The sequence below is a fragment of the Cucurbita maxima genome, unplaced genomic scaffold (assembly GCF_002738345.1).
Source record: "Cucurbita maxima cultivar Rimu unplaced genomic scaffold, Cmax_1.0 Cma_Scf00032, whole genome shotgun sequence".
In the NCBI taxonomy this organism is placed as follows: domain Eukaryota; kingdom Viridiplantae; phylum Streptophyta; class Magnoliopsida; order Cucurbitales; family Cucurbitaceae; genus Cucurbita; species Cucurbita maxima.
Window position 1 is genome coordinate 283,765 of NW_019272048.1, and position 15,937 is coordinate 299,701.

Below are 15,937 nucleotides of genomic sequence, written 5' to 3' on the forward strand. Positions count from 1 at the left end.
AGTCTTTTTTTTTTTTACCATATCTTCGAGGCTCACAACTTCTTTGCTCGACATTTGAGGATTCTATTGACATGATTAAGTTAAGGGCATGACTCTAATACCATGCTAGGAATCACGACTCTTCACAATGGTATGATATTGTCCACTTTGAACATAAGCTCTCATGGCTTTGTTTCAGGATTCCCCAAAAGATCTTATGCTAATGGAGATGTATTCGTTACTTATAAACCCATGATCATTCCCTAAATTAGCCACCGTGAGACTACCTCCCAACAATCCTCAACATGTCCGATAATCACTTAATGAACTACCTTCTTACAAGAATCTAATGATAAACCCTAAAGCAAAAGAACAATAAGCATGCAATTCCGAGAGAATCTTATCCCTAAAGTATAAAAAGGACTATAATAGAGCCACAAGGCCTTCAAAACATATCATAACCTAACATAACATGTCGGAAACCGTGAAAAAGAGCGACAAAATCCTTTAGAAACATAAGTATAATCGATAAGTTGACTGTCAGAAGACAATCCACTGATGAATTAAGCCACTCTGTTGACCATCTTCCCAATCCCTATAAGTAGCTCACTCCTCAGCTCAATCATTTAGGAGCCAGCCCCGTTGACCAAATCCGTTGACCAACAAACCAAGCTGCCATGATCAGTAATTTAGCAATGGTTAACCACGAGCTTCCATTTGGAGAAGTGAACATCAAAGGGTTAACTCCGGCACGGCGGCTGATCAAAGAAAAGCAAAAGGTGGTGGTGGTGATGGGAGCCACCGGCAGCGGAAAATCCCGGCTTTCCATTGACCTAGCCACCCACTTCGCCAATTGTGAAATAATCAACTCCGACAAAATTCAACTCCACGACGGCCTCGACATTGTCACCAACAAAATCACCCCCGATGAGCAGCGTGGAGTACCGCATCACTTGCTCGGCATAGCCAGCCCTTTCCTAGACTTCAGTGTCGCCAAATTCTGCCGCATGGCCACCCTAGCCGCCGACTCCATCGTCCACCGTGCCAACCTCCCAATCATAGTCGGCGGTTCCAACTCCTACGTCGAGGCTTTAGTCGACGACTACTCGACGTTTCGGTCAAAATACGAATGTTGCTTTCTTTGGGTGGACGTTTCGATGCCGATCCTCCATTCGTCGGTGTCGGACCGAGTGGATAAGATGGTCGGAAATGGACTTGTCGAGGAGGTTCGAAACTTGTACGACCCGAATAATGTGGATTATTCCTACGGCATCAGGAGGGCAATTGGCGTCCCAGAGCTGGACCACTACTTTCGCGCACCTAATTCAGACTATGAAACACGAGAGAAGCTGCTACAAGAAGCCATTGCAGAGATCAAGGCGAACACGTGTGACTTGGCGTGTCGCCAAGTGGACAAAATCCTTCGCCTTCGGAATGTCAAAGGCTGGAAGATACACAGGGTGGATGCCACGGAGGCGTTTAGGAAGAAAGGGAAAGAAGCTGACGAGGCGTGGACTAAGCTTGTGGCTGGACCAAGCGCCACGATTGTAGCGCACTTTCTGACCCAACCCCACGGTCAACCCTATCTGAAACATAAGGCTTTCAGAATGCCTTTCAAGAGGGCGCCAACCGCCGCCGCCGCCGCCGCCGCCCGTTAGATAATAACATCAATATGATGCATTTGCATGCCTTTCGTACTACTATTTCATTCTTTTTTCTTTTTTTCACCTTGACCTACAAATAAAAACAAAAACTTTAATCGAGGGAGATCTGATGATTACGTGTTCGTTGTTTTTAACATTATTTTCAATACGAGAATCATAGCTTTTGAGTTTCATATTTAAACAATTCAGAGTTTTCATAATATAAATCAAGACATCTAAGTCATATAATAAAAATTTCAAGAATATTGTTCAAATTACCACAAGAATCAAAATTTTTATGTGACCGCCTGAGCGAAGCTTATCTGGGAATGTTTATTATTTGCATTCACGCCTTTTGAAAAAAGCAGCTAAATCAAGTTCTGCTTTAGGTGAAAGAAGTACGACTGCTTGACTAATAGTTGAGACCCAATCCAGAGATGTTTCGGCTTAGTGGGGCATCATTTATTCTCAAATAGTTACAAATTCTTGATAGATTATGCCGTTTATGTTGCATGATTAGAATCATTCTAAGTAGTTTTGATCAAATTATCTTATAAAATTATTCAAATTTCAAATAAGTTTTCTTGTCTGAATATATTTGATCAACAAGGTAATCTAAATTTTTTGGAGTTCTTGAATATTTTAGATCTTTTAACAATATTATTAGCTCATATTCCTTGAGTTACAGTCATTAGTGATAGAAATCATCTTGATTAGAGGGTTTTAATATATATGATCTACGAGTTTGCATAACTACGAAGGTTCTTAGATCCAATTAACTACGGTTATCGTATCAATCCATACGATCTTACCCTTTTGATTTTTCGTAATGTTTTTGCTAGATCATGCATGCAAATCAGTATTAGTGCTGAAATTTTGATATAGAAGATGAATGAATGTTCATATGAGGTTTGCAGCTTTTGGTGGAGAAAGTGGTGGTGGTGGCAATGGAGATTCCCCGCACCAACGGCGCATGGCTAAGCACAGAATAAAATGATGTATGTTTATATATGTTTATCATTGTGCTTATATGCTTAGTGGGAACCACCGTTGCTTTGGTGGAAAGCTCATGAAGCTTCCTCAAACACGACGTTGTGGGATTGCATTACTCGCTTCAACGGATGAATTAGATGGGATCATGATTATATTCTCTGTTTCGAGTTTCTTTCATTTATCATTTATTAACTAATCATTGTGTTGCTTAATCCTTTCTATAATGCTTACGGTTTTTAATGAGTTAAGTTAGGCTGCAAAAGAATGAGTGGTGGTGTGAGATCCCACATTAATTGGTGAGGAGAACGAAACTTTCCTTATAAGGGTGTGGAAACTTCTCCCTAGTAGACATGTTTTAAAATTGTGAGGCTGACGGCGACACGTAATGTGCAACTAGCAGTGGACTTGGGTTGTTACAAACGGTATTAGACTCATACATGGGGCAGTGTACCAGCGAGGACACAAGACCCTCAAGGGGGTGGATTGTAAGATCATATTGGAGATGGGAACAAAACATTTCTTATAAGGGCGTGGAAACTTTTCCCTAGCAGACGGGGTGGATTGTGAGATCATATTGGAGATGTGAACACATTTCTTATAAGGGCGTAAAAACTTTTCCCTAGCAGACGTGTTTTAAAACTATGAAGCTGACGGCGACACGTAATGGGCCAAAACAGACAGTGACACGTAATGGGCCAAAACAGACAATATCTACTAGCGGTGAACTTACAATTAATACAACTAACTAGTAGGATTGCAAGGTAGTATTTATGGAAGAAAAGCTTCCCAGAATTGGGGGTTGGGAGATTGTCCTCTCACTCATGCTCATTGAACATGAGGTGGTCATCCACCAAAAAGGCGTCTCGCCTCTTAGCATGTAATTGATTCAATGGACTCGATGACTCGTGAATGAATAGTTCATTTTCTTCCATTGGTATCAGAGCAATTTTTTTTAAACTAAAACTTTCACGACCCACTTTTCGAATTTTCAAATCACAAATCATGACCTACACTGATGTGGAGTTTTTCGAGGAAACTTCTCCAGACCGATCCAGAGGTCTCGAAAATGTCCAAAATGTGATTAAAGACACGATAGAGAATGGTTGGCCAGCACCAGAGCATGTTATGGATGTAGTAAAGGTGTCCATATCGAAAGAACCCGAAGGCCAACCAGCTAGCCATGAAGAATCCGAAAAGTTTTTCGCACCGATGGAGACGTTCGAAAAGAAGATGCTCATTATCATATTAGAAAAAGAGGTATGGTGTGTGGATTTAGGACAATATAATGAAGAGAATTAGAATATTTTAGGCATATATTGACTTTGAAGAAAGAGATGTTTTTTTAGGTGAAAAATTGGGAATGCATGGGTAGTGCAGTCCTAATCCCATTTGCAATTGGCACTCAAGATAATGCATCAACCGATTCCATAGCCCACTCGAAGCTCACGCTCTCGACGAAAACATTATCGTCAATATATGAACGAAAATCGTACGTTGACATTTTATAGATTATCTCTAAATTTTTTAATGTTATCTTAGAAAATTCATGAGTATTTTTTAAATTATAAAAAATATTTTTGAATTAAAAAAGTGTAGAGGTGTTTTTGAAAAAAAAAATTAAGAGTATTAATGAAAATTTTGAAAAATTGACTGTCTTTAAATATATATATATATATATATATATTTTTAAGTTAAAATGTATTTTTAAAACAATTTGAAATTTAAAGTATTTTTGAAAAAACTAATTTAAGAGTATATTTGAATATTTTTTAAAGTTATGTTCTTTGGCTTCATGAGCGAGGTTTGTTTTCGCCAATTGAACATTGCTGGTATAGAATCCAACCTTGTTTGACCACACACGCCGTCTGTGCATGCATGTTCAATCGTATGCGACTCAACCGACTTGCCTCTAAACTAAGTCAAGTCATTCGGCTCGACCTTGCCTCTGTTTGGGGTCAAGGTCTCTCAATGCAATGTCGCGTCTCATCTTGTCATCTCGATCTCTCGGGTAATTCATTCTCTTTACCCCAGTGGCTACCAATCACATCAGAGTCTACACTTATCGAGCCTCAGATATTAAGCCCATCGATATGGCCCACATATGTCCTAACGCCATTCCGAGTCTCAAGATGTCGTCGGCCATTACAACTCGCTTGTTCATGTCATCTAGATTTATTTTTTATTTTTTTTTATTTTTTATTATTATTTTAAGATTAAGGATATTATTAAAATTCTTGAATGTTTAGAGATACCGACGAGTTTAAGAATATTTTTATTAATTAGCAAACAACCTATCAACAAAGTGAACAGGTGTAGTTATCGTTAATTTTTATTTTTATAATTTTGCAAAAACATGTGGGCCACATTTTTAAGATGAGATGTGACGTGGGTTGTATTTGAAGGGCCTTGACCTAAAATAAAAGTAATGAAGCTCAATTCAGCATGAGCCATGTTCGGTTAAGGTAGAAAGAAACTCATTGAAGCCATGAATTTAAACGTTACATATTGACATAAACAGAGTCATTGATGCACTACGTGCATCAGTAGAATATCAACACTCGTTCAATATCAAAGTTTAAATATAACATAGTTATTGGTGTATAAGTAGTATATTATATTAGTACTCATTCATATATCATACCTATAATTTGTTAATGTCATTGGTATACTCAATATGGTGTGCTCAAATCTTAATTCGTCCAATGCACGAGTAAGTGACAATGCAGTCTTCTGTTATGGCCACGGTAAACACATGCGAGGGACGCACCATGAAGTTAGCCAAATGAGCTAATGCATCGCACACGCATTCGTTATCCACTTGCCTCGCCCATCGGCAACATTCCTCTTCGATGGGCGAGCGGTTGCGGTGGTGGTGCCCATGGTGATGCCCACGGTGATGTCCATGCCCATGCTCGTGCCCATGCCTGTGACCTTCTTCCACGTGGGGCGAAGGAGGCGGAGAAATTGGGAGGGGCTCCAGGTTGAGAGGCAGCCTTGCACAAGCGTAGCTTGCAAGCGCAAACTGTGAAGAACAAAGGGGTTTTGGAGGGTATGACCATGCTTGCGCCTCTATCTTGGGTGTCATCAGAGCTAAAACGAACAATAATGCTGCTGATGCGTATGCGAATTCGAGCCGCCCCATCTGTTTGCTATTGATTACTTGACCATTTTGGCATGTTCATTGGCTCTATTTATACACAAGGAGCTTTTGGTTTGGTTTGTCTTGTTTAGGTTCCAAGACGATGAGCATTGTTTAGGCCCCATTCAGTTGGTGCTGTATGCCTCATCCCTTTTCAATGAGCCTCTTGTTAGGTGATATTCATGCATTATATTACAAAAGCTTCTAAAGAGTGTTTTCATCTAGAAGTAGATCCATTTTATTGGAGAATTATGGTTGAAACAAATGTCCAATTGAGTGTAACCCGCTTGCCCTAGCACCGAGTGTCGTCCCTAACTAATCAAACCCTATCGTTGCCTCATCCATCGTCATGCCATCGGCCAACCTAATTGTGAGATCCTGCATCAAGTCCCAGTGAGGATGCTGGGCCCTGAAGGGGATGGATTTTGAGATCCCACATCGGTTGGAGAGGAAAATGAATCATTCTTTATAAGGGTGTGAAAACTTCTCCTAATAGACTTGTTTTAAAAATCTTGAGGGAAAACTCAAAAGAGAAAGCTGAAAGAAGACAATATTTGCTAATGGTGGGTTTGGGCTCTTACACTAACGATGAAGAAAGTCCTCCAACCGAGCCTCATGTCTGCCATTGTGCTTGTCTCACTGCCAATAGCTCTACATCTTCCACCCAATTGTCGATGCAGAACTCAGTCATTACTCTGATCCAGACACCTCAACATATGTCTTCAGTGTAAAATTTTCAATAATATTCTTAAACTATATATATATATATATATATATATATACTATTAATTTTGGATCAACCATTAATACTTTATTTTAAAATTTTCATTGACTTGGTATGTTTTTGAAATGTTTTTATTAAAAATTAAATGGGTATATTTTAAATCTTTTAAAGTTTGATATTCTTGAAACATAGAATTAAGCGAACCTACTCCTCAGGCACGATACTTAACACATTAGCTACAACACTGCACGGATTAATACGCACAATGCCTAGTATCCATCATTTATGACTAGGACTATTGGGATATCTAATCTCATTTGCATCCCGAGTTTTTGTCTCTCAATGGTAGTGTCGACTTAACAGAGTACTTTCACCAATAATGTTCTTTTCGATCTCAAAACATTTCACCGCTCTATCGAAAATTCCCTCTGCCCATACCGTACTCCAGCTTGGTGGTTTCCACTGCATGTTCAAGATTGAGCACTCGGATTTGTTCCATCCAAAATTAACGTTAAAAATATTTTTGATAATTTTGAAAAATTAATTTTTTTTTTTTTTTTTTTTTTGACTTATATAGAGTATTTTATTAATTTAAAACTAACGACATTTTGATTTGGAAGATATACAAAGGAGGCAAGTACGAAGTAGAAATTTTAGAGACGACAGATCGATTGCATCAGCAAGGCTGAAAGAACGACAGCTGCCGTGTCCAAATAATCGCCTGTGGTCTGGCCCACGTGGAATCAGAAGATCAGAAAACGAAAAAAGGCGCCACGAAATCAGAAGCGTCCAGTCAAGCGCGCCTTCTTCGCTTTCTCTTTGCTCATACTGCCCCTTTCCCTTTCTGTCTGCCGCCCCTTTTTCCGGCAATGCTGCTCCTTAATTCCTTGACATTGGCCACCACCGCCGCCGCCTTCTTCTTCAACAACAACCACAATCATTACCAGGTCCCTGTGGTGGAAGCCGATGATATTCCTTTTCCCACTGCATGGTGGTTCGTTTACGCTGGCCTCTCCTGTCTCCTCGTTTTGTTCGCTGGTATTATGTCCGGCCTCACCCTTGGCCTCATGTCTCTCAACCTCGTCGAGCTTGAAATCTTGCAGCGCACTGGTTCTTCGACCGAGAAAAAGCAAGCTGGTCCGCGGTCTTTCCACTCTCCCTCTGATTCAATTCTTTTGTAATTACGCTCGTACTCGCTTTTCATTGCTTGATTTCTATTTTGCGCAGCTGCTATTATTCCGGTGCTGCAGAAGCAGCACCAATTGCTAGTTACGCTGCTGCTTTGTAATGCTTGTGCTATGGAGGTATTCGATTCTGCACTCTTAAATTCTGTTCTAATTACGACTTTTCTTTTTCTTCAATTCAATCTATGGATTCAATGCTGAATACTATTAATTTCTGGTTACTTGCATCCCGCTCTTATTATTTGGAGTGGTCAGATTTATGGCAAGTGGATAATTCATTGATGATGTTCATTTCGTTTTTAAATTTTCTTGAAGGCTCTTCCTATATACCTTGATAAAATCTTCCATCCTTTTGTCGCGGTTTTGCTATCTGTGACCTTTGTTCTTGTCTTTGGCGAGGTATAACATTTTTCCTATTGACAATACGTTTCATTCTATAACAAGCCTATGCCATATTGCATCTAATTTTCATTATTTAGTAGATTATTCCTCAAGCAATATGCTCGAGATATGGACTTGCTGTTGGTGCAAATTTTATATGGCTAGTGCGTATTTTGATGATCATCTGTTATCCAATTTCGTACCCGGTTGGAAAGGTAACCACTGAAGTAGGCAGAAAGCTGCTTCTGCTGCTGCTGCTGCTGCATTCCTTTATTTCTCTTGCATATGAAATTTACTCTTGTGCATGATTGCTTGTAGATTGTACTCTATTTTCTTATTCCACTCTACTCTGATCATGCATCGACTCCAAAAAGGTCGTCTATTAACCTTTTGTTGTCTTTCCTCTAATTGAAGTCGTCTATTTACTTTTCTATAAATTTCATGATTGGTGATTATATTAGGGTAATCATGAAATCCAGAATTTGAGTAAGTCTTAAATCTGCTAGTTTGTCTGTATGCGTGCTGCATTTTGAGCTGAGCCCATGGGTTGTAGCGACCTATGATTGAACCAAACTATAAAGCATTGACTTTAAGTCTTTATTCATGTATTTCTTCTTTGGCTTCTAATGTAGGCTTCACTTTTGCAGTGTCAAAAAGTCAACCTGGACCTTCTTCCATATTCTCAACCTTCTCTTGCAGTATATATTTCCTTAATTCTACCTTTTCAAAGAGAAAAGAAATAACTTTACTTTTTTTTTTCCCCTTTTTTTTGTTAATGTAAAGGGAAAATTTTGTCTTCCTTTTTTCTATCTTTTTTAATTAACTGTTTTGCGAAGTAGGTGATTGCATATTTGAGATTGAAGAGATGTACACTGGGTTATTTCACTTTCTTCATGTGGCCTTTGTTATTACTTACCGATATTCTGGCTCTAGGTCTTGGATGCATTACTTGGTCACCATGATGCTCTGTTTAGGAGAGCTCAGTTGAAAGCCCTTGTTTCTATCCATGGACAAGAGGTAACAAGAAGTATACTATGCTAGCATTTGAAATTAATGAGATATATTCTGGTTTGGACAAAGAATGAAAACCGTTCTATAACATTGTGGAAGGGTGCAAGATTTGATTAAGAGCAAAGTTTCAGGGATTTGTTATGAATTGGTCCTTAAGTTACTTTTTCATTTAGGCTGGGAAGGGAGGTGAACTCACACACGATGAGACGACCATCATCAGTGGGGCATTGGACTTGACAGAAAAGGTATCTATTCTCATATGATGAGCATTGTAATCTTTATACATATTATGATTTATCTACCATCTTTGTTTTATCATGCCACTTTGATTTAGGGAAACTCCTGCATTTTGGTTTGGTATAAGAAAATACTTGTTCAGAAAACATGTGTATAGAATCTTAATAAAGGGTTAGTCTAATATAACAAGTATTCATTTTTTTCCTCTAGTAAATTGGGAGTTCCAAGGATTTTTGCTTGCAAAATCTACTGGATATGAGGAGATTAGTTGCTTTTTATACCATCACCATCTGGTTGTGTCCCTAGTCATTATGTATTTATTCATATGACCAAAATTTTCCTTGTACTTTTCAATATAACTTTACAGCTAATATATATCATACATGTGCCTCCTTAATATATTAACCATTTTCAATTCTGTTTTTTCATTTTCAAAGTTCCAGTTTAATTCCTCACGTATTGCTTTTTTTATTTTTCAATCATCCGTTTTCTGTAAACACTAATAAGAATGGTGTGGTAATTAAGGATGGATTTTTTTATTATTTTTATTGAGACCTTCGGCTGTTAGTCTCACTCATAAGCTCGACTCCTTTAAGATTATGAGACATCTTTTCGATTTACTTTGTTGTAAAGAAAATTTACAGATCAAATGACTGAACTTTCTGAATGCAGACTGCAGAGGCGGCTATGACACCAATAGAATCAACATTTTCTTTGGATGTGAATTCCAACTTGGACTGGTTAGTTTGGCATCAAAATCATGATTAATTTATTTATTGTTAAACCTTGCCTTTCTGTTCATTTATATTAATAATGCTGATGATTGCTAATATCTTTTCTGGCAGGTTTAAATTCCTTGAATCCTCTTCTCTATCTCTATACAATTACTTTCCAAGATTTTTCTCTAAAAACTTTATCTCTTCTTCTCTTCACTTTTATTTCCCTGCCTCCACATATGTTTCTCTCCTCTTTAAAAAGCAGAAAACAAAAAATGGTTTCATGGTTTTTGTTTTTACAAACAGAAAAACCATAAACAGAAAACAGAAATGATTATCAAACTAAACTGGAACCCAAGTAATTGCAAACTGATTTTTACCCTATTTCTTGTACAGGGAAGCAATTGGAAAAATACTTGCACGTGGTCATAGTCGTGTCCCAGTCTATTCTGAGAATCCAAAGAATATAATTGGTCTCCTATTGGTATCAGTAGAATTCTTTGCAATTACATTTTTGCCTTCTCATTTTCAACCTCCATTTGACTTGTATGTTTCTTTTCAAATGCAATGGCAAGCTCTTAAGAGTAGGAAATAACATCACTTATTTTCTTAAAAAGAAATTCCAATTTTCTTGTGATTGTTGAGCCCTTCACTATCTTTTTCAATTAGTTGCAAGTTTTTTTTCCCCCTGGATTCAGGTGAAAAGTCTTCTGACAGTAAGAGCAGAAACGGAAACTCCAGTCAGTGCTGTTTCAATACGGAGAATTCCTAGGTAATGAATGTTCTTCCCTTATATCTAAATAATTATAAATGACTTCACCTCTTAACATGTTATGCAGGGTTCCTTCAGATATGCCATTATATGATATCCTAAATGAGTTCCAAAAGGGAAGTAGTCATATGGCGGCTGTAGTCAAGGTCAAGGAGAAGAATAAGAACTCAGTGTTTGTCAGCGATGGAGATAAACACGAGAAAAAAAAATTTACCTCTAAGATATCTCCGCTTTTCACTCCCTTGCTCTCAGAACATGACAATGATTTGGACAGTGTTGATGTTGACATTGAAAAAGCTCCAAGGAATACTGATATCAGGCAAACCATGCAGCATAATGTGGTTGCAACAAATGGAGTGTGCAATTTGTTTGAAGATATTGAAGATGGGGAAGTTATTGGGATAATCACTTTAGAGGATGTTTTTGAAGAACTTCTGCAAGTGAGCACAATTTCCACAATTTATATATTAGAAAATAATTATTAATTTGTTCTATCATGACAAGAAGGATTAGGCAGCTGAACTATCAACTTAAATTTTAACTCCTGGTGACCAATTTTTTGTGCAAATAAAATTCATTTACGGTTTATCTTTTCTGTGGTTCTTCATAAAAAATGCACGTATCCATGTCTCAACGTATAATAGATAATTGGCTTACACTGAATTGCCTCACAATGCAGGAGGAAATTGTAGATGAGACAGACGTATATGTGGATGTCCATAAAAGGTGCATATTTTTTTTTCTTTTAGCATCAGGCTTATTTAGCTGACTGTGTGCTTGAATGTAGAATGTTTCTCACGTTTGTAGGATACGTGTGGCTGCGGCTGCAGCTGTGGCTGCTTCATCTGTGGCCCGAGCTCCATCAACTCGTAGGTTGCCACTTGACAGGTCAAAAGTCCACCGTAAGTCAAAGTCCAATTCTCAAGTTGCTGAGGACCTACTTTTATGTAGCTATTAGCAGCATTTCTAAAAGCTAAATAGATCCTACATCAAAATATTTTTTTCTTGGTTTGTTCTACTCTATTTGATGAGTCTTTTTGGCCAATTATATCCATTATGGCTGAGTTAAATTGCGTAAGATTTTGGAAATGAACGAACTCCAAAGGTGTAATTGCCGTATCAAGAATACAGGCAACAGGAAGTGCTTTGTTATGACGTGTTTGGGAATGATTTTGTTTTGTTTTTTTGTTATTCATTTACATTCTTTAATAAACAGGTATTTTAGCGATTCTATGTTTATTTTGTCCCATTTCCATGATAACTTTCCAAGATCACACTTTTGTTTCTCCTCTAAAATAATAAGAAATAGAGGGAAAGGTAGCAGAAATGTTCCCCAACGGGCCTTTCTTTGCACTACTTTTTGACTAATAAATGTCTCTAATATTGTGAACGTGTAAGTTAAATAATTTGTAATTCACAGGGAATTCGAAGTAGGGTGGTCAAGATCCAGGAAGGCTGCTGGAGATGATAGATTCGATGAGATTGTAAGGAATTGCGCTGGTACTTCTACCTAGTAATAAAAGATGAATCAACAAAGTATCAAACGGAATTCATTACGTGCTTCACCAAGCTTTAACTCTCCAGCTTCCGTAGTATCGATCAGAAGATTTTTAATTTTAGCTTTAGAATAAATAATCATCCTAAGAAAGCTCCGGTCGTCATTACTTCAAGCAAATCAATGACGAGAATAGTATGAAATTTTCTCTTTCTTGTACACAGTAGAAGATATTGTAGCTGCTGATGTAAAGAACGAAAGAGCAATAAAATATGACTTGCTTTTGTTAATGCATCTTCAATGGGTTTTGTGGCGGGAAAGTTACTGTAAATATATGTTTAGATAATTTATTATTCATCGGTCGGATTTGAGAATATTGATTTCCTTCTAACCCTTTATGAGAGGTGATAAATAGGTGCACTCGTTCTCTGGCATTGATCGTACCTGGGAATTCGTGTTGCTCCTTGCCTGCACATAATCAAAACCTCGACTGGTGGTGCTACCTGCTTCCTCCCAAACTTTATTCAACCGGATGAAGAAAATAGGTACGTTTATATGATTCAATTTGTCATTCTAATTCTCCACTTTGTTTGTTTTTTGTTTTTGTTTTTGTTGATATCTTCCGCCAATAAATCATGTTTGCTTGTTTTAATTAGATCGTCTTTTCTCTTTCTCACACATGCTGTGGTTGAGAGGGTCTGATGCAATTGTCTTGTTCTGGTCAGTGGAAAACTGGTTCATTGAAGTTTGCAAAGATGCTTAGCCAACAGTGGGTGTATTTGGAACTAAATTATTCTAATCCATCATTATAAAGTTATGGACAATCTTCAAGGACTTGGAATTAATTAATGGGTCAGAGGAGTCATGAAAGCCCACAAAGTCAAGGAAAAATGGTTGGGAAGAGAAAACATTCACTGAGTTTAAATGTTGGAACACCTCTTTTCCTGAGAACATAGTGCAACCCTGGCCCTCTATCTTCTTCCAGAAACTAAGAGGAAGACTTCATGGACTTCTGAAAAGAGTATAGTGGACTTCTCAAAAAGTGGAAAACTTGGAAACTTCTTTATTTTTCTTTTAATAATCATTCAACCACAGTGATGTAGGAGAAAATTGCTTAACTTTTTAGCAATCCAGTTGAAGGCAATTGGCACATCTCCTACAGTGGATGGTACCTAAAAAGCTATTCAATTTGGTACGGATTGAAGTTAGTGTGTGGTGATTTTGTATCCAGGTTCTGAAGTAATCCAATGACTTGGCTCGCAAACTCCTCGATGTGACGATCTATGATTGAATTAGGTTATATGGGGATCCCATGATTAAGTAAAAGAACATCAATACAACCACCCTTTTAGTGGCCAAATCGTGATTATAATGAACTCTTGTTTGTTGTTATGGATCCCCACAAGAATGGGTAGGATAGAACAGAAGGATTCACAGCATAATTGATCTATGTTTCTATGGAAGGAGTATAGAACATAGTATTTCACACAGTGAAATAAAAGAACATTTCTCTGCAATCCTAGTTGACACAATTCGATCCTCAACTGTACATAGTGTCACTTGTTCTCGTCTACAACTCGAACACATTCTATGCTTCTTCAACTCTGTATATTATAGTTAGCGTAAGAGAGTGTGGAGTCCTTGGAGACAATTTGCCTTCTCTTAAATCTCTACCTTTTGCTTTGGATGAGTAGTTAATCATGCCAGCATAGAAGCATCACAGCACATCTCCAGATGATATAAAGTCTTGCCCTCTGCTCTCTGATTTGCTTTGAACATTGCTGCCATAACCAGATCTTTGAACTCCTCATGATGAATGTAAGAACAACAAGAAGAAGAAGAACTAAAATAGAGAAACAATGGATGTTTAGTTTTTGTGGCCTGGAGATGAACTAAGAGGGTAGTGATTATATAGAGAGAGGATTGTGAAGCTTTGTGAGAAACATGTGGTGGGAGACAGATGTTGGCCCATGATTGGTCTACTGTCTAAAAGAGATGATAAACAGGCTTATTCCCCTTGTCTCCTTGCTACGCCCACCTGATATAGACTCCTCATCTGTTTCCTCCATTGTAGGGCAACACTTGTATAACTTATTCACATCTACTGTTTCGCGAATTCTAGAGTCCACCAGATAATTGAGCATGGCCTAAAGGTGGGAGAAAATATCAATTGGTTTATATTAGATCAGGAGGGAGAAATTATGGTATACAGAAGCCATAATTCTCATGTCAAACCTTTCTTATCTAATAATTAACTGATAGACTCCCGAGAGCTGTCAAGTCTCTGTACATGGAACGGAATCTAGTAATGATGATTTGGTCAACACTTAAAAACTTTTTAAATTAAAATTCTAATGATGATTTAGTTGATCGTTTATAATTACATTTGGTAATTAAGCGAACAAATTAGAATGCAAAAAAATTTATTGAAGCTCATTGCACTTTTACTTGACAAATATTGTCTTTTTTTGAGTCTTTCTTTCCGGACACTTAACTGTAAAAGTTTAAGTTCATCGCTAGCAGATATTGTCTTTTTTGAGCTTTCCTTTCTAGACTTTGGAATGACACACAAGGAGTTTGACTGTAACAGTTCAAGTCTACTGCTAGCAGATATTGTCTTATTTAGGCTTTTCTTTCCGGGCTTTAGAATGACACATAAGGAGCTTAACTGTAACAGCCAAACCCACCGCTAGCCGATATTATCTTTTTTGAGAGTTTCCACACTCCTATAAAAAAATAGTTTGTTCTCTTCTCCAACCGAGGTGGGAGCTCCCGTATAGACATAGAATTGAAAGGCAGGAAGGAAACTGGCCCCTTCATCCAATTATTGTAGATTTGGAATAAGTAGAAGAGAATAACCCACGGATAAGTATGAAACGAAACCCACTTCTAGTTGTTCCAATCCCAAATCCAAATACAATTAATGTTGTCCGATTTGCCGTCCACCTATCATTGCCATACTCAAAGCTCTTCCACTTTCCTCTTCGTCTCTGCTCTTTTTTCCTGCAGCACAGCCCTTCCTCCTTTCCTCATGTCCGACAGGTCGGCCCACTCCAACCTTTTGATGGCCCCAGCCCACGTGAGAGTTGTTCGTGCATCTCGTGGGGTTGCCGTTTGTCAATGAACTGAGTACATCCATTGCAAAAGTCATGTTATCTTATCTTTTGCTTTCGATAAGGTGTTTGAGGCCAATCTAACTGGATATTTTGATGGTTGTGAATTGTGAATTGTGATCCAATTCCATCTTTACCTTACCTGGCATGTTTTCAAGACTTTTAATATCAACTCTTTTCAAAGTGCCTGTGGCCCATTTTTATAATCACATTTTCCATCCTCGTTTGACCAAATGACTCTCTGTCGACATGTTCATTGAATCTGTTGGAACCTATCTTGGACAAGGCGAAGAATTTTTGTTTAAACAAAATATGGAAGAGGGAGCGGTGCATTAGCTTAACAGGGTCAGGAAGGGGATTACATTCCCTGTTCTCGTCTCCGACCTCGCCCCAATGCCCACTATGTAGATACATACATATACACTTAGTAAATAAGTAAAAGTTATGTTGTAGATACATACCAAATGCATATGCTGAGTTTTCTTGATGAAAAGCATCAAACTTTGGGTGAGAAATGAAAGGGGTAGGAATAGGCACAGCCTTGGTTTCT

General features: G+C 38.0%; 4 protein-coding genes across 4 annotated transcripts; 2 read left to right on the plus strand and 2 right to left on the minus strand.

Moving 5' to 3' along the window:
• Positions 1-454: 454 nt before the first annotated feature.
• LOC111466978 (adenylate isopentenyltransferase 3, chloroplastic) lies at positions 455-1,818 on the plus strand. Its single transcript, XM_023111672.1, has one exon. It carries the CDS (start codon positions 657-659, stop codon positions 1,635-1,637), a length of 981 nt encoding a protein of 326 aa, XP_022967440.1. The 5' UTR covers positions 455-656; the 3' UTR covers positions 1,638-1,818.
• Positions 1,819-5,298: 3,480 nt separating this feature from the next.
• On the minus strand, positions 5,299-5,757 carry LOC111467082. Its single transcript, XM_023111870.1, has one exon. The coding sequence runs from the start codon at positions 5,755-5,757 to the stop codon at positions 5,299-5,301; it is 459 nt and encodes a 152-aa protein (XP_022967638.1).
• Positions 5,758-7,206: 1,449 nt separating this feature from the next.
• LOC111467005 (putative DUF21 domain-containing protein At1g03270) lies at positions 7,207-12,650 on the plus strand. The gene is made up of 13 exons (XM_023111758.1): positions 7,207-7,615; positions 7,706-7,782; positions 7,978-8,061; positions 8,145-8,258; positions 8,977-9,060; positions 9,228-9,299; positions 9,964-10,031; positions 10,404-10,491; positions 10,706-10,779; positions 10,847-11,219; positions 11,459-11,505; positions 11,587-11,681; positions 12,200-12,650. Exons 1-13 carry the CDS (start codon positions 7,348-7,350, stop codon positions 12,211-12,213), a joined length of 1,458 nt encoding a protein of 485 aa, XP_022967526.1. The 5' UTR covers positions 7,207-7,347; the 3' UTR covers positions 12,214-12,650.
• Positions 12,651-13,526: 876 nt separating this feature from the next.
• Positions 13,527-14,167, minus strand: LOC111467006. Its single transcript, XM_023111759.1, has one exon. It carries the CDS (start codon positions 14,083-14,085, stop codon positions 13,969-13,971), a length of 117 nt encoding a protein of 38 aa, XP_022967527.1. The 5' UTR covers positions 14,086-14,167; the 3' UTR covers positions 13,527-13,968.
• Positions 14,168-15,937: the final 1,770 nt, after the last annotated feature.